Source organism: Melospiza melodia, chromosome 9 (assembly GCF_035770615.1).
Source record: "Melospiza melodia melodia isolate bMelMel2 chromosome 9, bMelMel2.pri, whole genome shotgun sequence".
Taxonomy (NCBI): domain Eukaryota; kingdom Metazoa; phylum Chordata; class Aves; order Passeriformes; family Passerellidae; genus Melospiza; species Melospiza melodia.
Window position 1 is genome coordinate 18,294,910 of NC_086202.1, and position 20,344 is coordinate 18,315,253.

The 20,344-nt window shown below is 39.9% G+C and overlaps 2 protein-coding genes across 2 annotated transcripts; both read left to right on the forward strand.

Moving 5' to 3' along the window:
- The first annotated feature begins 2,129 nt into the window (after positions 1-2,129).
- On the forward strand, positions 2,130-12,037 carry GDF10 (growth differentiation factor 10). The gene is made up of 3 exons (XM_063163605.1): positions 2,130-2,452; positions 5,965-6,872; positions 11,109-12,037. The coding sequence occupies exons 1-3, from the start codon at positions 2,155-2,157 to the stop codon at positions 11,298-11,300; spliced, it is 1,398 nt and encodes a 465-aa protein (XP_063019675.1). The 5' UTR covers positions 2,130-2,154; the 3' UTR covers positions 11,301-12,037.
- Positions 12,038-16,799: 4,762 nt separating this feature from the next.
- GDF2 (growth differentiation factor 2) lies at positions 16,800-20,130 on the forward strand. The gene is made up of 2 exons (XM_063162849.1): positions 16,800-17,293; positions 18,946-20,130. Exons 1-2 carry the CDS (start codon positions 16,951-16,953, stop codon positions 19,884-19,886), a joined length of 1,284 nt encoding a protein of 427 aa, XP_063018919.1. The 5' UTR covers positions 16,800-16,950; the 3' UTR covers positions 19,887-20,130.
- The last annotated feature ends 214 nt before the right edge of the window (positions 20,131-20,344 follow it).

The following is a 20,344-nucleotide window of genomic DNA, read 5'->3' on the forward strand; positions in this document are numbered from 1 at the left end:
TAAGGAGACTTTCTCCAAGTCCTGGCTTGCAAAGCTTTGACTTAAGCTATTTAAGAAGGGAAGCAGAAAAGAAAAAAAGAAAAAGAAAAAAGAAAAAAGACTCTACTTGGCAAGAGCTTTAATTAGCAGAAATTTCCACGCTAGGAATATTATTCTGCATGAGCAGAAATTGCATAGCTCTTGCCTCTAGATGCCTTAGAGATGCCATTGATTGGCCATATTCAGAACAGGGGAATTATGTGACCCAGTGCTAATTTGAATTCCTTTACCAAACACATTTTTATTTCATCATCTCAGCTGCATAAAAGAGTCAAAGTACCAGAGCTTTAAAGACTTTGAATTCCTGCTGTTCTGCAATAAAATAAGGCAAGAAATATTAGCCATCCCTGGTTGATTCTTCAATTCTTTCCCAACAATGTCAAAGTATCAGTGTCCTACAGGTTTTAGTGCAGGTTAAAGACTGATACAAAGTGTATGCCTGAATAGAAGTTTGGAGTGAGTTAAGGAGAGGGAGAACATTTTAATGGGACATTGGTCCAAAATAGCCCAGCTTGTTTCTACCTCCTGCTGCCTCTTCCTCCTTTTCACAGGACCTTGATTGTATAGAAACAGTACAGACAAAAACCACAAACAACAAAAGGTTTGCTCACACCCCCAGTGGAGGTCATGAGCATGCTACCATGGAGAAAAAAAAAAAAGCATCAAAGGGTAGTTTGGCTTACTTATAAGCAAAGATTAATTAATAGGAGGTTTGATACTTTAGCAATGTACATTTGGGCAAATTTGTATTTGCAAATTGTTTGTTTCACACATTCAAAGGGCACAGAGCAATGAGGCCTGGTGCTAATTTTAAAAATTAATCAAACCTTTCTTTGCTATGATCCAAAAACTACAAACTTGTGGTTCAGAGGTTTTCAATGGTATCTGCTCAGACTTGACACTCCAAGGTTAAGAGAGAAAAGCACAAAAGAGTTGTGTTATACACAGCAACAGTAGCTTTTCCCAACAATTTTTCAATTATTGCTTTGTATAATCTCCAAGAAAAGTAACTGTCTTGGCTACTAGAGATAAAGGTTTTAAAAAGAAGGCGGAAATTTAAAATTCCCTTAAAATATACCCCTCTCCTTACAAGTTGTCTTTAAAACTGCTATTCATTACACCAGCATTTATACCCGCTGGATGACTATGATTCAGAACTACCTGTGTCACATGAAGAATAAGTGCAACACGCACCATCCACTTTGAAATCAACCCCCTCCGACCTAAGCCATGTAAATCCTTCAGAAATTCACACCAGTATTCTCCTCCTTCAAACCACACATAGAAACAGTCCAATGACGAAAGTTTACCCATGCCCAGCCCCTTTAACCCCGACCATTTAAGTATCTGCTGGGAATTATCGGTGACCCTTGCTGCACTCCCGGCTAGCTCACACTGGCTCTTCCACAGTACGGACCCACGGGGGCTTCTCTTTTCTCAGGGGTCCTTGAAATAAACACTATTCACAGCGTTGGCTTCACAAGCAGCACTATCAGTTCTGCCAGCAAAGGGGAAACAGCAACCACTCTTACACTTTCGGCACGTACATCACACACCCTTCCCGTGTCATGCTGCCGCTGCCCCTGCCTCCCACTCACCCTTCCGTGCCCTCACCGCCGGCCCGCCCTGATTGCTATCTATCGCTTCTATCTTTCAGAAATTATTGTCCATCCCCCCCGCCTCCCGGCCGGCGCAAGCAGCCAAGGTGCCGTCCTGCCGCAGCGCCCCATGCCGCAGCGGCGGCGGTGACATGTGTCTCTCATCAGCAGCTGGCCGCTAATTAATTTAGGTCCTTTTCCCGCTACGCTGTAAGGAGCGGGGAAGCCCCACGTCCGAGAAAGGCAGCGTCCCCTCCCGCAGCCCCCCGCACCCGGAGCGCTGGAGCTGCCCCCGCTCCGCCGCCCCCGGCCCGCAGCTCCTCGCCCCCGGGCCCGGGGATTGGCCCGGCGGAGGCGGCATCAGCGGCGGGGGGGGGCCGCCCCCACCCTCCCTCCTCCTCCCTGGTCCCGCCGCCCCCTCGCCCCGGTGCGGCAGGGCCAACCGGGAGACCCAGACGCAGGCAGCGACCCAGCCGCCGCCGCTCCGCGTCCGGCCAGCCGCCCGCAGCATCCCCCGATGGCCGCCCGCCTGACCTGCTGCCTCCTGCTGTGGGCCCTGGGCCATGGGGGCTGCCGCTCGCCTGAGGGGGAGGGCGCCGGCAGCCCGCCCGCCTGCCCCGTCCAGCCGCCGGCCGGCCCGGCCTCGTCCGCCCCCGGCCGCGACCCCCGGCGCGGCTCTCCGCCGCCCCCTGGGCTGGGCAGCATCGCTCAGGACATGGTAGCTGTCCACATGCTTAAGCTCTACGAGAAGTACAACCGGGAAGGGAGCCGGCCCGGCGACGGCAACACGGTCCGCAGCTTCAAAGCCAGGCCGGGTAAGACGGGCCGGGCGCGGGGGACACCGCCGGAGCCCCCTCGCTCCTCTTTCGCTTTAAAGTGACGGGGTTGCGTCGAGGTTGTCACTAACTGCGGGCGGTGTCGCTCTGGGTGAATGCTGGGGCTCCCTTGCTACCTGCAAGGACGGACAGGGTGTCGCTCCTCGCTTTGCGAGGCTTCCCACCTTCCCTGGCTCCCTTCCCTTCCCGGAGAGCACCTCCCCTGGGAAAGTCTCCGTTGCTGTGGATGCAAACCAGCGGCAAAAGAAGCGCCGTTCCCAGCGCACATCGCACTGGGCCGAAAGATCTGCTCAGAAATACTCGGAGCATAAGCCTCGTAGCGAGTGCTCCAGGCACTGGTCCTCTCCCCGGCTCCTCGGGCAGCCTCAGAAGTTCCTGCTAGGAAGAGTGCCGCCTACAGGACCGCCGAAAATTGCTCGGCATCTTAAATTCCTTGCGCTGCCTAAACCTGACAAGACAGATACCTGACGTCGCTCTCCCCCGTTTTACTTGGCTTGATTATAAGGGTGGAGAAACATACGTATTGTTTCTCCTTCCTACACTTTCATTACTAGACTTTCATTATCCCAATATCACGTCAAATAATAAAAAGGATGTTTGCCTAGTTGATAGTCCATGCATTTGTTATCCTTTGCCAAGGAAACGCAAACTCTTTTCTGGAAAACGTCTTCCTTCTTTGGTTGACACTTACAGACTGTAGGTAAGATCTTAGTTCTTAAAATAAGAACTGCATGAGTTTCCAGAATCTAGTTGTTACTACTTTGTCAGAAGCATTCATTATTCTATTTAGACAAGTCAGATGGATTGAAACTCACAAAAGCAAATTTTGCATTAATCTATTTCTCCTCCACTTAAGTCTCATGTATAGAGTACAATGCAGCATACAGTGGTTTAGGGAATGCTTACTATAATATTGCACAATAATTCATATTCTCTTGTTCACCTCAACTTAATTTCTATCCTATGTCAACTGTAGTACCAAAAAGCAATCATATTCAAGGAGGGGGAAACTCCAGGGAAGAGTAAGTGGCTAATGAAAATGTCTAAAAATCAAAGAGTTATTATGTAAAGCAATTGCAGACACTTAGGAGAAAAATAAATTTTCATGCTCCAGATCATTATTAGTTGCTATAGTAGGGGTTAGGAAGGAGCTTCCACTGTGGATGGTTTTCCATGACCTCCTGTTAACACTTAAGTTTTTCTGTGAACTGAGCAGCTAATACTGGCTGTCACCCAAATAAGGCCCTGAACTACAAGAGGGATTTGGGGACAAGGCAATAATTGCACTATATTCTTTTTCTTAATTTTTCAAATAATCTGATGCACGCACTACTTGCATCAAAGTAGTCTAAGTTGTAATTCTGTTTTAAAAAACTAAAATATCAGCATTTTCTACCCACAGGTAGACTGTGCTGACCAAATACAAATCAATATTATTTCGCTCATTTGTCTGATCATGCAAGCAGGGCAGAAGCCCAAAGTTGCCTTCCCTTCTGAAACCCTGAGACACTGGTGTTTGAAAAGTCTTTGTCCCAACAATGCTTGTGCTTCACAGCAGTAACTACAGAGCTGATGGTGCATTTTACTACTAAAAGAAATATTTAAAAATTCAACTGTACACAACTCAGGTAGAGAGAGCCAGTAGATAGACGTCTTCTTAGAAGCATATGCCTTCTGAAATGAACATGCAATAATAAAGCCTAGTGTTCTACAGGAAGTATTATAATTACTCTCTTCCTTGGCCTGAGAAATCATATATTAGCCTTGTGAAATTTCTGTGCTTCAAAGACTTGAATAAAATCTAAACCCTTAAGTTTTTTCATAGTATGAGCACCTATACATATGACTAGTGTTGCCTAAAAGCTTGCAAATAGGAGTCCTGTCCTGCCTGAACTGAGAGAAACAAATAGGCTCTTATCACATCAGTGCAAGCTGTTCCACTTCACTGTACCAGGAGCAAAATACAGATGGTGTAGATGGAAACTGCATTTGAACATTTGAACTTGAGCATTTGTACTCCAAAACTGCCTATGTGGATTTGATCATCCTAATCTACTGTTCTTTTAGTCCAAATCATGGCTCTATGCAGCCCTAACCAGGAGACAGCAACCACCAATTTAGTAAGGTGTAGCATTATTCATTTCCTTCTTTGTAATGAAACTGTTTTAAAGAAAGAATGTTCCAACAGGTGGCAGTTAACAGTAGTGCCTTTCTGTTGTTGCCAAAATTTCTGTGGCTCATCATCTGTAGTGCATTGAAAAACAAAACTAAATGTTTCTGGGAAGCCTGGCTGTTGCATTTGTTGGGTTTCGTTTGGTTTGGGATGGTTTTTTACTTCCTTCTGCCAGAGAATTTTCAGGTATGTCAAACAGGGCTGCCAAAAGGTTGGTCCACTTGGTTTAATTAAAGTTGCAAATTTACAGACTGTATTCCTTTGATGCACCACTAAGTAGTGGTGTGAGCTTGGGAGAACAGGAATCACTTCTTGGTTCTGCTACCACCTTCCTACATACTGTTGAGCTAGTAAAAAAACAAAGGCAACTTTTCACAATGATAGACTATTAAGGCATCATCTTTTTATGTTGGGATGGGGTTATATTTTAACACACTAAGAGCAGTTTCTACTGTTTAAATAAACATGGTGTGAGCAGTTATCAGTGTAAAATTGCTTGTCTTACTGTAAATGAGAGTAAACATGTAAGCTGAGCACAAACTGTTCAACTAGCTAAAAAGAAGCTGTTTCAAATGGAGTTTGAATTCTAAGAGTCAGCTCCTGTTCAATAGCATTTGTCACTAACTTCACACAGATCTAAACACAGCCTTAGAAACCAAGTGTGTTTTAGAGTGCTTTAAACACAGCTCCTACACGATGTGTACTGGAAAGGAGGATTGCTCAGAGGAGTAATGACCCCCAAAATGTGTCACACTGCTTACTGCCAGGCCCCTTATGAAATGTCTCATGTGCCCTACTTACAGATGATGAGCTGTTGCCCACAGAGTTGGCACCCAGACATCTTTCAGGAGTCTGCAGTCAGCTTTAGATTAGATAATCTTGAATATTAACTGTAAACCTGGATTCTGCTAGTACTGGTTTCAGCAAGGTATTTCTCTGAGCCCTGCTGCAGGTAAATTTGACAGCTTCTCTGAGCCTTTGTTATGAATGAAATCAATCAAGGATTGCTTTTCTTGTCTGCCTAGAATGAAAGGCAGTCTGCAACTAAAAATCTCTGCGAAGAATTTTATCCCTCATGTGTACAAAAGATGCCCAATGTGTGGACACTCTCAATGCTATTGTAATATTGCTATTAAATAGCTAAGTTGTTTTCCTCCTCTTATTCACCATAGTTCTAAGCTGAAGTGGCAAGCTCACTATACTAAATTATTTGATGTAAGTGAAAAGCAAAATTTGTTAATTCACTTAAATGGAAATAAGATTTGACTGCCGTTTTTGGTCTCATATATACATCCATGTTTTCCTTGCTCTCTTACAGAATTCTTGGCCCAGAAGCCCTTTTACTGCTTCAATCTGACATCCATGCAGGATTCAGAAATGATCCTTGCTGCCACTTTTCACTTCTATGCTGACAAACACCCTCGGCACCGGGAGGTGTTTTGTAAACGGTCCAAGAACTCATCCTGCCGCCTCCTTCACCTGCCTCCACTCCTACGGCTCAACCTGGTGTTCCAAAGCATTCACCAGAATTCTGCCTATGGACTGGTGAAAGGGAACATCACTGTGCTTCTTCAAAGGCGAGGGGCTTGGCACGCAAAGGACATTTCACACATTGTAAAAGAATCAAAACGAGTTGGAGAGCTCATTCTCTGTGCTGAGCTTGATTCTGGGGAGAAGCACCAGGGCTTCCCCGAGCAAGTTGCCAGCCATTTACCTTACATACTAGTTTATGCCAATGATCTTGCAATCTCTGAACCTAACAGTGTGGCAGGCACCCTACAGCGTTATGATCCATTCCCTCCCAATGACGGGGACCCAAATCTGTCCCCTAATGCTTCTACTGACACTCGAGTTAGGAGGGATACGTACCTCGCCAGCTCTATTCAGAACAATGAGTTGCCAGAAGTAGATTATAGCAACAATAAATACAACAAACATGACATATGGGAGAATGCCTACAGATCCTTGAAACCAAAAGCCTCACGCAAAGATCGAAGGAGAAAAGGGCAAGAAAATACAGAAACACTTAAAAAGTCTCAGGTGCTAAATTTTGATGAGAAAACGATGAAGAAAGCAAGGCGAAAACAATGGAATGAGCCAAGGATTTGTTCAAGAAGATACATGAAAGTTGACTTTGCTGATATTGGCTGGAATGAATGGATCATATCTCCCAAATCATTTGATGCTTACTACTGTGCAGGTGCATGTGAATTTCCAATGCCCAAGGTAGTATGCCTTTTTATTCTTGTTAGCTTGTAAACAGTAGGCCTACTGTTCTGCTTATCCAAGTACTTCTTTAATTGGAATTTCCTTTAGATTTTTACCTTTTTTCGTTGTGCTTTGTTGCCTTGACCTGAAGAATTTAAACAATATTTTTTCCATCAACTTAACCATCAGAGTACAAAAAGATTGCCACTTCCCTTCAAATGCAATCCTAAGAGTAGGAAAAAACCTTCAGGTTCATCTTGTCATTTCTCATCTTACATCTTGAAACCATAGCATAAAGACTTTTGTAGCTTATGAAAATATGGTTATACACACTAAATCATCCAAATACTTTATCGTAGTGACAGAAGTATGAAGTATTATATGCTAATATTAAAACAATCTACTCTATCGGCATATTTCTGGATTCCACTTGTAACACTTCAGAAGAAAAATAAAGAGTAGTTACACTGAAGTATTTTTAACTTTAGGAAACTGCTTGTCACTTTTGAAAACAATAATGCCGTTTAAGATGATATTTGTGTATCTAAATTCTAAAAATGTTAGATAATCCATCTGGAACAAAAATGTTGATTTACCTTATGTCTCTAGAAGTGCCACAAAATTGGCTCTAGCACTCTAAAGTAAGCATACTGAATTCCTCCTATAGAAGCAGTGTGAAATTTGCCAGTGGAGAGGAAAACATTTCTCTCACTCCCACTCTGCTCTATGGCAAGAAGTAGAAAGGCTGGTAATCCTATGTTGGATAAGAACTTTTAGGATTTTATAAGGCTTTCAAGTAAAGGCAGAGGGGAGGACCTAAAGCACTGCATAACCTGCATAATTAGAAACTGTAATTATTTTGCAATTCTGCCTACAAATGGCCTGATTATTTGTTCAACTGACATTTTTGTATGTGGTCATTTGGCACATAAACAAAGAATAGTGCTGTACAGTACAGAATTTCAAGGCTCTGAGACAGGAATCTGCCCTACTTTACATCCAGGTAGATTGATGTATGTTTGTGTTGAAACAAGTAGTATAATTCCAGGAAGAGTAGATATGTAAGCTAGTTTTAATAGGAACAGTGGAAATCCAGATTTCATGGTAGAGTGTACAAATCAGACCACATGTTCTTGGATAGCTGGCCAATGCTGAGCCAGGTGTATATAAATCAACACATGGTCTGGCAAAAATTAAAGCTTGCACAAACTCACATACAACTTTACTTTGTTGTTGTAACACAAATTGATCATGCAACAAAATCACCACTTAACTTACCCAAAACAAAAGACAGTCTGGGAATATGGGTCTTTTGCCATAGACTCACAGTCTAATGCACTATTCACACACAACAACATAAACCCAAGAAATAAAAAATCCCCAACCAAACAACAACTCCACCCTTCAAAAAAGATGCATTTAGCACGTCTGGCTTCTTGTGAGCAAAACAGCATTACACAAAAGCTGGTAGGGCCAAAAGAGAAAGGATCCGTTTCTAGCTTGAATAGTTAAATAAGCTTATATTGCTCCCTAACTTAATATCTTATCTAGAAATATAAGCAATTACTTGATATATTATAATTATTTCCTTTCACTAATATCTTGGTGCCCAAAAAAACCAAAATAAGGAAAAAAAAACAACTAAAAAAACCCCCAAAACATCCACCCCCCCAAAAAAAAAACCAAACACAAACACCAGAGAAACTAAATCATTCACATTCATTGATTGAGTTTGCTTTGAAAGAGGTCTACTACTTGTTAGCTTTGTATTTTAAACAGAGGAAAAAAAGAAGCAGATTGAAAGCTGTAGCTTTTTTTAATGACTTTTTCAAAAGGAAGAAAGAGAGGATGCCAGCATGGATGAAGATTCAGTTCAGAGCATGAGAATTGCTCTATATTACTGAGGAAAACATTTGTTCTTTCACATATGCTGTAAGTCAGGAGAGTACCAAAGGCCTGATTAAAGCTATTCATAAAGACTTGGTCTGCACAGTCAACCTATGATGGACAACAGACACCTTATTTCCAAAGTACCCTTTTAGAACTGCGGAGATAGAATTACATACCTGGCATGTTGGGTATCATCACATTGTAGGTTTATTTTTTTTCTTTAGTATCAGTACATCATTGTGCAGATCCACTTTAATAATTGCAAGTCTTGATTTAGATATATACTCAACAGCTAGGTACAAATAGGTACAAATCTTCTCATAGTAAGTTCATTTACTATTCCCTGAACTGTGAGGAGGGGCACTAGGTTATATGTATGGCTGGCTGTAGTGCTGCAGTCACCAAATAAATTCCAGTCCTGCATGTCATAGAACCTGGTGTGTTGTATATAACTTAGCAGCCAGCATTTAAAACATTAGCACTTCCTCAGTGTCATTATTACTGGGCATTCAACTAATTATTTCAAGCTTTCTACTTTAGCACATTGGGACAAAGTTAAATGTGAAGCCTAGCCCATGATCAGTGAGCACTGATGCCAGGTTTCCAGAAGGGCTGGAAAAATTCAGAGCCTGGCTGGATGTGGGATGGGTGTGCTGTCTGGCTCTGCTGTGGATTTAGGGCTCAGGCAGCCAGAGTCCATACAGAGTACTGCTCTATCATAAGCATTTTCCCTTCTAAGCACTTTTCTGCATAGCATATCCACATTCAGGCATTTAAAACATAATTAGTGTTGTTGTCTTGGGAAACAGCTGCTCAGTCTAGATAGACTGCGTTCACATGTCTTTGTTCCTTGCAGATATTAGAGGCTGCGCAGTGGGAGAAGATCCTTGTAGGATCTTCTTCAGGTTCATATCCAGGAATCCTCTAAGTCAGTAACTGGCCATGAGGGCAGTGGTGGCTATAATGGGGGCAATAAATGCTGTTTCAGTAGCACATTGTGATCTGTGGCAGTTTTAAATAACAACATAAAATAACACAGGTGCTAGGAACAGTTCAGGAGGTTTTTAATAAAGGCTAAATTAAGAACTTAATTTTAGAAGCTCTGATTCTTTGAATTTCTATACTCTGCAGTTGCTTAAACACTCAAATCTCCTGTTTCTCTCTTGCAGTCCGCATATGCTGACATGACCAACATGGGTAGAAACTGATTTCTACTTCACACAGCAGCTGAGACCACCTCACTCCTGCTTGTCTGTGGACAGCTTTGAAATCTAAAGATGAAGGAGAGCAAGAGAGGGCAAGCTGCTGCTAATTATGCTAACATGCTAATTACAGAAAGGCACTGTGCAGGATTGGTCACTTGTTGGGACTTGGCCATAGGGACACTGTCTTGAAGGGTCAAGGACAGATTTCATAGTTACTCCTTATAATGACTTCATTAAGGAAGATCTGAATGCCTTTGATTTGCTGATATGTTACACTTAATGCAAATGTTTCAAAACTGAATTATCCTAAAAACACCTCCTTTGTTCTATCCATGGTCTGCATAATTTTTCATGTTGAAATGGAAAACCATGGTTTTTGTGGCTATAACCCCAAACAGGTTATAGATGTAAAGCTGCTGTGAATCCTCACTTCATATTTTTCCCAGCCTCCCAGCCTTTTTCCTTTTAAAAAAGCCTGGTGATGAAGGCAGAGGGACACAAAGACCACAGATATTAACTATTTGTCGTGCAATTATGATCAGAAAGGCCCTGTCAGGGTGCTTGATTATTCTATACTCTCTCCTGTGTACACTACTTCTGGAGAGCTCTGCTCTTTGAAAAGAGAGTGATCACTCCAGGAAAAAGTAACTAATTTCAGGTTAGCATACATGAGAAAAAATTCTATTGGAACATAGGGATAGTTATTTTGGAAATACTTACCATAGCAAATTTTCTAAGTCAGGCAAGAGGTTAAGAAAACAAAATATAGCATCTAGCAACTGAGAACCATGCCCCAGTTTAGGCTTCTTCTTCTGCATGTCTGCCTCCAGCATGTAGCAGGTACATTCAGAGACATTTTTCTTCAGACCTCTGACTGCTGGCTGTGCCACCAGTGCCCTCCTCTGGTATTTATGAAGGTAGCCTAAGGAATACCAAATATCTGTTGGATACATCCAGCTCAGGAAAGCTGGAAGTGTGAGGGACTGGCTCATGGCCCTGTAACTCAAACAATGACGTATTTGCTTTATTGAGAAACAAACAACTGCATAATTGTTGTGATTTTCCATGTTCACATAGGAAACTGATTGCTTAAACCAAGTCCACCTAGGAAAGTGACTGCTTATAAGTGAAGCTGTAACTATTTCCTTCTCTGTTCTAGATTGTCCGGCCATCAAATCATGCTACTATTCAGAGCATCGTAAAAGCCGTAGGAATCATTCCTGGCATCCCAGAACCCTGCTGTGTTCCTGACAAAATGAGCTCACTTAGTGTCCTGTTCTTAGATGAGAACAAAAATGTTGTTTTAAAGGTGTATCCCAATATGTCAGTTGAAACTTGTGCCTGCCGATAAGTTCATACAAACACACCTTTAGCAAGGCCTACAAATCCTGCCTGACTGCTCTGGGAAGCTGTAAAGGACAAATTAATCCACTTGTGTTGATGAAGCAATGCAAGTCTCCAATTCCTCTACAGAAAGCACACGGAAAGACTAAAACAATGCACGTGTTTTCCTTGAAGGATGCTGTACTGTCATCATTTGTCTTTCATATTCATCTTCCAGGAATTCAGTAATTCAGATACCTTCCTAACCTACCTAGCCAAGATACCTGGTGTTTAGAAAAAAATGTAAGTGTAAAGTTTTCCATAATCAAAGGACTAAAATATGTTTTTATATGTTATTTTCTGACTATTTTATCTCTTCAGTTAACCAAGAAGATGGGAAGTGAACTTGCAAAGGCAGGCTTATTTTAGAATATCCCTTTTGTACACAAATCAAAAGTTTTTGCCTAAAATACTCATACTCTTAATATGCATATTTATACTGAGAAATGCTGTAATAAAGGGCTTAAAATGTATATTTTCTTCAGGATGCAAGTATAGTTCACTGCATAAGTTTTCATATAAACATTGTGTTAATATAGTCATTTTTGGTTATCCTTCCTTAATATATAATTTGTTCTACAAAAGACATGTAATATCTTACATTTTTGGTTTGCTGGATAATTTCAGGTTGTTAAACATATTCTCTGAATAACACATACAGTATAGTAATATGTTGAAATACTAAAATAAAATAACCAAGATTTATATTTTTGTAAATTATTCTTTATATTCTCTAGATTGTTTCATGCTTTTGACAAAAGCTAATAAATTAAAGGTACAGTAGTATCTAAAAATATTTGATTGTTTTTCTATAAATGCACTCTCCTACATTCTGTTAATTAGATGGAAACTTGTAAATACATGTTAAGCTTGTCATAATGCGCTTCAATAGATTAAAGACAGAAGGAAATACCGCGATCATCCAGACCGACCTCCTGCATAGCACAGATCAAAGAACCTTGCTCAGCAGCTTCTGCACCATGCATTATGGAACTTCTGTTTTAAGCTTGGGAATATCTTTGAAAAACATGCATAATTTTGGCTTTAAAGATTTCATGTGATAGAATATCTCTACTGGACTACAAGTAGTTGTTCCAAAAGTTAGTGCTCTTTTTTCATATGCAGTGGCTTAATCCTAGACTGAATTTGATGAGCTTTAGCTTCAATTCAATGGATCTTACTGTAACCTATTTCATTAGATCCCTTTTATCTATTATCCAAAATACTTTCACTGTGTATTTTTAGTATAGAGAGTAGGGTCAAGTTACATTTTGGCTAAGATTTAAATAGATTGATTTCTTATTCTAAGCCTTAAAATAATTTCTCACAGCTCTCTTCTGAACTCCTTCCAGAACTTTCATTAACTTTCTTTTCAAACAATGAACATCAAAATGGGAAACATTTGGCAGTGATTCCATTGGAAGTCTTTATAGAAATAAAGTCTCTGCATCCCTCTAACTCCTACACAATCCCCTGTTGATACATTTATGGTGGCCTTTTAACTACAGCAGTCTTTTAAGACCTGGTGTTCCCATGGTGGTGTCTGTCAATCCTCTGAGTGTTCTAGGACACACTTGCCACATACTTCATTTTCACTCACCTGCATAAAGTAGCATAAAGAGACCAGGAGTGGAAGAAACACCTGAAGTTCCTAAGGTAGCACAAATTATGATATGGAGTGCTTCCTCCTCAAGAAACACTCTAACCTTAGGCACTACCTTGTCCTAGTAGGAGCTGCTTTTTTTAAGGGGAGGATACTAAACACACTTCCTCTGATGAACAAATACCTGGAAGGCTCCTATCCTACTAAGGTTCTGGGTATCTTCTGCCACCAGTTTTCTGTGCTCAGGTGGTGCAGTTTCTCACACAACAGGTGTGTAAATGTGGTACTTCCTGCTAACATACATAAAAGCAAGATTCAGCATGCATGGGAGGCTTTGCAAGGTTACTCTGATAGCAGTTCTTGCTGATTCTTCCTAGGAAGCTCTGACTAAGAAGTACAAATGGTGCCCTGTAGTGACTGCCAGTTATGCCTAAAAACAGATCACTGATCAAGTTTGCAGTTCTTCTCCCAAAGTACTTTTTTACTTTGTAAATTACTACAGTAATTTACACTAGAACTGCTGGAAAAAAACATTTGTATAGTGTCGCTTTTAGAGATCTCCCTTAAAAAATTTACAATCTTGTGGTTTTATAAATCATGAGAAACACAACTACAATTAATAGAGTAATGCTAATATATAAAGAAAAATTCAAAAGTTGTCAGGAAGTCATCATTCCTACAGAAAAGCCATAAGCATAACATTTTTCAAAGTATCTTAAATCCATGTTATTTTTGCTCTCTATGAAAATCTACCTTTTTATGTAGCTCTAGTCTTGCTCCCATTCATCACTATGAAAATCCTGACATATTAACTTAGTGTGCTTATATTCTCATCTATAGCATTTTGTTTTCCTTAAGGAATACTTGCTATATCTTGAATTAGTCCTTGGATGAAAACATTATTTCCAAGATGTGCTGATGCAAGCTATTATGGCAAGAGATGCCACACTGATCTAAGGTCAATAGGACATAAGGAAAAATGCTACGGCTGCACTCAGAAGGACACTACAAAGCTCCTAGAGGTTAAGACTGCATTAAAAGTTCTGTTTGCAAAACTATATATTATACCTGTAAGCGTGATTGTTCTCAAAATATACCCGTGCTATATAAGTCATACACATCTCCTATTAGTAAAGGTTATTTCATTTGGAGTTTAGCTGTACTGGTCAATTCTTCAATGCAATTCTTCAATGAAGCAAAAAGGCTTTCAACCACTTTTAGTGGTTTAAGTTACTCCTTTCTGGATCTTTGGAATTTGGATGTCCAATCTTCCTCTGGAAAGAAAAATTTTGCATTTAAAATGGCACAAATGCAGACAGCTGCTGCCAGAGGATGCTGATGTCTTGGTTCCTACAGATCTTTTTATTTCTTTGAACATCCTATAAACCATTCTGCTCAATGCTTAAGTTTATAGAGAAAGTTACCAGTGGTAAACACAGGTCAAGATAATTCCACTGACTAACCCTAAAAGAAAATGGTATGAGTAAAGAGAAATAAAACATTAAAAGAGCTGATACTAGCCAGCAAAGTGTTAAAACCCATTTTTTTCTAAAACAAATCCAATTTAATTCTTTCAGGCCACTGTTTGATTTCCAGAGGTAACAGCAACAGCTACAGTGTACCTAGGTTTTTGTGCAGTATTCAATTCATGTGCCAAGGCTGCATAATTCAAATAAACCACCGGACAATATTAATGTGTTTGTGTATCACATTAATTTAAAAATGTCTCACTGCCAAACCTCAAAGAACAGCTTCAAAAGGTATTTCCACTGAGTTAAACTGTTCATTGTAAAGTTTCTGCAAAGCTGACACTTGGCCTGACAGTATTTGACACCTTTTTGTATGAACTTAGAGTCTGTATATAGCAACCCCCAAAGTATTTGCCGGAGGAGAGAGGTGTTTATACAGATCATTTGATCTAGCTGCACTCTGTGTAATTAAAATTAATTTTAAAGTAGACAGATACAGAACTTCAGGTACCTAGTCACAAGGAATGGAGGGGCTCCTACTGAGTGCAAGACTGCACCCTTGAAAGTCATAACCCTTAAAAATTTTGTGGCTGTCTTGGATTTGTGATGCAATTTGAGCACCCAGCATGATGCTATGTAATGGCAGCCAGTGAAAGCTTTGGAAAGATACACACTGGAGCAGTGAACCACATAAACAAAGGATATGTGATTTCTGCCTGTGTCACTGGTGGACTGCCACTAGAAAACTAAATATAGCCCTAGGTTTCACCTTGTCAAGAAGACCTTCAAATTATGAAAGAGAAACAAAAAAGAAAGAAATGAAACAGGGAGAGAAAATGTCTTTTGTTACTGAAAAGAACAGTCTGTTTATCAGAAAGAAAACTGAGAAGTAACTTGATTACACTGTGCAAGCACTTTGAAAGGGGAAAATGTCAGTGCTATGGGACTCCTTAAACCAGCCAGAAAGTTACAAGAATTCCTAACTAGAAGGTAAAGTCAGGCACAATGAAATTATGAACATGGCATGAAGGGGTTTTTAGCTGTAGGTGATAATATTTTAGCTACAAAAATTGAAGACATTTTTGATTCTTTGGCATGTTCAGGTAAAGTCTGTTGGCACTTTAAAAGTTATGTTTATCCAAACACAAGCAATTTAACTGTGCGTATAGGTAGGAAACACAAAGGCCCTGAGAAAATATAAGTCTTGCTATGCAAGAGACCAGGATCAATGCAAATTAATCCTTTTTGACTTTTTCATAGGTACATAATTAACAAGGATCTTGGATTCAAGTTATCACTTGAACAGACAATAAGAAAGCATTGCAGAAGTCTTGGATCACTTTTAATGCTGTGAATCCATGGCCAAAAAACAAGAGAAATGGCCAAAAAATGACCACATGTTTACAATGAGATTTTTGTTAATGTAAAAGCTCAATATTCTTCAGATTTTTTGGCATGTCTACAATATGAATTGAGTAGTTCTTAGAAAAAATGATGCATTATTAGTATAGAAAAAGCAATTACATATCATTAGATTAAATCATAATATATTCATTAAGATAAATAAACCTGGTTTTTCTTCTACATCATGAGAAATTCATTTGCCTTGGCCTGTTCTTCTCATGCACACTATATCTTCAGAGATAACCTTCTGTATCTTCAAAAGGACTTTTTACTTTCCATGTGGCCTTGGAAAGCCTAGTTCTGTCTTCATTTTGAGGTTGCTAAAAAAATGACTGGTTGTTCTTGGACTGAATTGACCATCATGAATCTATGAATTATATTACATAAGATACTATAAAAACAAGCCTAAATTCCCATACACCAAAGGAATGAAAATGGACAAGCCTACAAACAACATGAAGCAGACTTGACACAAAACAGATATTTCACTGTGTACAAACAATAGCCCTTGGCTGATAAACGGAAAGAAGTTTTAAGGTTGTTTGTAATATCATGAAATCATGTCTTGCAGAATCACAGGTCTCCATCAAACTAAGAGGCATTTTCCAGTCATATGTGAAGGGATTGTATAAATTATTTGTGAGATATTATTTGCTAATAGCATGATTTTTTTCTAGGTTTTTATTTTCTAGTCTTGCTGAAAACAGTGTAAACTTCTGCGTCCCTAAGAAAGCTTCTCTCTGTGTTGGCAAGGAAATGATAGAAGAATGTAATTAAGCAAAGATGACCCTAAAGTGAAATGTGGATTCTTTACAATATACAATGTCCTTCCCACCAGCCACATGTGTTTGTCAGATGTTTACAGAATCTTCATTAACTAAGAGCTGTGCTAGATAACAGAAGCTGAAGCATGGCATCAATGACTCTGATAAGGACAAGTGTATGACCAATCTGCTTGACAACTGACAAGAGGCTGGGGTTTGAAGCAGACTGCAAAAAGAACACCAGAAAGTGATTTGCAAAGGGCATTCCAGTTGTTTGCCTTACATCTTCTTTCCTCTGTCAGTATTGAAACAAGACTGGCAATCAGCTAAAATATCCTTGTCCTCTTGTCTCTCCACCAGAAAGTAAATGTAGAAGAAATGTGTTGTTTTGGAGTATTAGCTGCACTGTCTGTTTTCAACATCATTGCTTGTTTGACAAGAGGCAAGCCTGTGGAAGACTGGGACAGGCTTTCAGGTATGGGAAAGTCTGATGCACACTTTCATCCTGGGGAAGCAGAAGATGAGACCCATTTCAACTTTAAATCTTTCTTGGAGAATATGAAGATGGATTTACTGAGGAGTTTGAATTTGTCAAGAGTCCCCTCACAAGTGAAGACCAAAGAAGAACCACCACAGTTCATGATTGATTTATACAACAGATATGCTGCAGACAAGTCCTCCATCCCTGCATCCAATATTGTAAGGAGCTTCAGTACTGAAGGTAGGAAAAGTCGTCAATATGTGGACTACAGTTTTTAAAGAAGTAAATTAATAGTAAATAGTCAGATTCTTTTAAAATTCAGAAGAAACTGAGTTCCTAACTTCCACAGATTCTTTAGAAATTAAACATTAAAATTTTGTATTGTATTCTTACTATATAGTTTCTTTCAATCTTTAAAAAAAAATAACCTTTATTTTTCTTCTTTGATATTTTCACTGTACAATAGTCTCTTCTCAAATGCTTGAGCTAAGAGGATGCACCAAATAACAAGGTTTAAATGAAGCATGTTTCTCAATCATAGATATTTCAAACTGAGTTTTTATGTTAGCATGCAAACTTTTGATCACCTATAATTGAGACTGGTGCTAGAGAACTTTTCTTTCTGGTAGGCTCTGTACATATTTAAAAACCACGGCAACCAGCTGGGAAATTTGTTGCTGGATCCAAACAAGGACCAGCACCGCTCCTCCAAAATTCTGGGTTAGACAGAGATTTATATGGAAATGGTTAGTCATGCTTATATCAACAAAAAAAATTCAAGATCCCTTTCTATCTAACATTAAATAAACTTTTAAAAGATCCATCAGGCAGTAAAAAAGTTAGAAGTCAGTGCAATCCTTGTTACAAAATGAAGCAGGGAGAAATGAAGTTTCTGTTTATATGAAAAATAGACATACAGAGGTAACAGCACTACGGAGAACTCCAAATTCCCAAATTAGTGTCCCTAGTCCTGAAATAGAAAGAAAACTCAACAATAGGACCTAGATGATAGTTTCCATATCTCACTCTCCCCTCTGACTACTTTACAGGGTAAATGATCTGAAGAAATGATCATTTAAAATTGCCCTAAAACCCAGTCATGATTAAGCAGTTAGTTTACATTGAGCATTAAATAGACATCAGGGATGACTTTTAAATACTACCAGTCTGATCTTCCAGCCAAATATCTGCCCCTCCCAAGGCAGACTTGCTGGTACTGCACATAGATTTGCAGACAACAAACAAACGTGAACAAATCCACACAAACTCAGGGAGTCCAGCCTGGACCAGGTCTGCGATCTGGGCATGAAAGGCTGTTTATCACCAAGACCCAGTTCAGATAGAGACTGGAGGTTCAATTCAGGACTTTCAAAACTTTTCTATTTACCCAAACTCCCAGTCTAAGCTGCTTTCATACTTTTCTGAAGACAACAATAAAAGCCTTAGCACAGCCAGTTCTTAAAGACACTTATACATGTATATTAGAGCAAAGAGTAGGAAATCATTGGGGTTTTTTACAAATTCTTTGTGTAAAAAAGATCTTTAGCAAATTGCTAAATCTGAAAACTCTGCACTTGCCTTATTTATGTACTTAATACTGCCCGCCATCATCCACAGTTTGTTCTAGGCAGCCTCTTTATGCTTCCCTCCACACGCTCACCTGGCTATGCAATCATAGTAAAACACTACCAACACCAGGGACTTCCATTTCCTCTTTTCACTCTCTGCCCTTGAAACTTGGCCAGAAGACAGAATTTTTCTTTTTTTTTTTTAATGCTGTGTTATGTGGTATAATGCTCTTTTTTTATCCCCAAAATATATCCTGAGTCTTTTAAAATCAATTACTTGGGCAGTCAGAAGCACTGTAACCACATTTTAATCTCCTATTGCAGATGTTGTTTCTTTAGATTCACCAGAAGAAAACCCATTTCAGAAACACATTTTGTTCTTCAACATCTCTATTCCACAATATGAGGAAATCACCAGAGCTGAACTGAGAATTTATATCTCCTGTCACAGGGAAGTTGGGTCTCTCTCTAGGCTGGAAGGCAACATGGTAATTTATGATGTTCTAGATGATGGCCACTGGGAAAACCCAGAAAGTACCAAATCTTCCCTTGTCTCCCACAATATCCAGGAATGTGGTTGGAAGATGTTCGAAGTGTCCAGCGCTGTGAAAAGATGGGTCAGGGCAGACAGACTGGAGACTAAAAATAAGCTAGAGGTTGTTATAGAGACTAAATCTCTGAGTGGTTTTACTTGTGGGAAGCTGGATGTCAGTGTTACCCCTGACACCAAAAACCTGCCCCTGTTAATCGTGTTCTCCAATGACCGCAGCAATGGGACAAAGGAGACCAAAGTGGAGCTCCGTGAGATGATTGTTCACGAACAGGAAAGCGTGCTCAAGAAACTAGGGAAGAACAACACCTCATCTGAAGAGGAACAGCAGGGAGAGGAAAAGGCCATCACTGGATCCCACCTACATTCCTCCAGAAGCAAGAGAAGTGTTGGAGCCAACCACTGCAGGAGAACTTCCCTCCATGTGAACTTTGAAGAGATTGGCTGGGATTCCTGGATCATTGCACCAAAAGATTATGAGGCTTTCGAGTGTAAAGGAGGCTGCTTCTTCCCTCTGACAGATAACGTCACCCCAACTAAACATGCTATTGTCCAAACCCTGGTGCATCTCCAAAATCCCAAAAAAGCCTCGAAGGCCTGTTGTGTTCCAACCAAACTGGATTCAATCTCCATTCTTTATAAAGATGATGCCGGCGTGCCCACTTTGATATATAACTATGAAGGGATGAAAGTGGCAGAATGTGGCTGCAGGTAGTATACAAGGCTGAATGTCTAAAAATAGGAACATCCCCTTTTTCTGTCCTCTGTAAATCTGTACAATAGTGATGCTAATGAAGACCATTACAAACAAGGTTTGGAGCAGAGTATGGGGCTGGCTGTTGTTGCTGCTTGTTTTAAGGGAAAATTGGCATTTAAAGAATGGCAATCTTTGTAAATAGCCTGCATTATATATCATGGCAAAGTGAATACTGGATTAAAATGTTGTGAGATTCAATGAACTATGCATTATCTGGTGACAGTGATACAATGTCAATGCCTTATTTCAAACTTTCTGTTTAATCAAATGTATTTAGGTCACAAACTAGAGGACTTTCAGTGGGAGTTTAGAATGTCCTGCAAATGTTTAACAGCTCTCGAAATCTAATTCTCTCAGTCATCTCTGACATTTTCAGCTTCAGTACAACTCAGTAAATGGAATGTTGTCTGCATGAT

Excerpts from the sequence above, each read along its gene's own strand:
- GDF2 (XM_063162849.1), top strand. The coding sequence starts at position 16,951 with ATGTGTTGTTTTGGAGTATTAGCTGCACTGTCTGTTTTCAACATCATT. Across the intron at positions 17,294-18,945 it reads AAGGAGCTTCAGTACTGAAG|ATGTTGTTTCTTTAGATTCA; the intron begins GTAGGAAAAGTC and ends CTCCTATTGCAG.
- GDF10 (XM_063163605.1), top strand. The coding sequence starts at position 2,155 with ATGGCCGCCCGCCTGACCTGCTGCCTCCTGCTGTGGGCCCTGGGCCAT. Across the intron at positions 2,453-5,964 it reads CAGCTTCAAAGCCAGGCCGG|AATTCTTGGCCCAGAAGCCC; the intron begins GTAAGACGGGCC and ends GCTCTCTTACAG. Across the intron at positions 6,873-11,108 it reads GTGAATTTCCAATGCCCAAG|ATTGTCCGGCCATCAAATCA; the intron begins GTAGTATGCCTT and ends TCTCTGTTCTAG.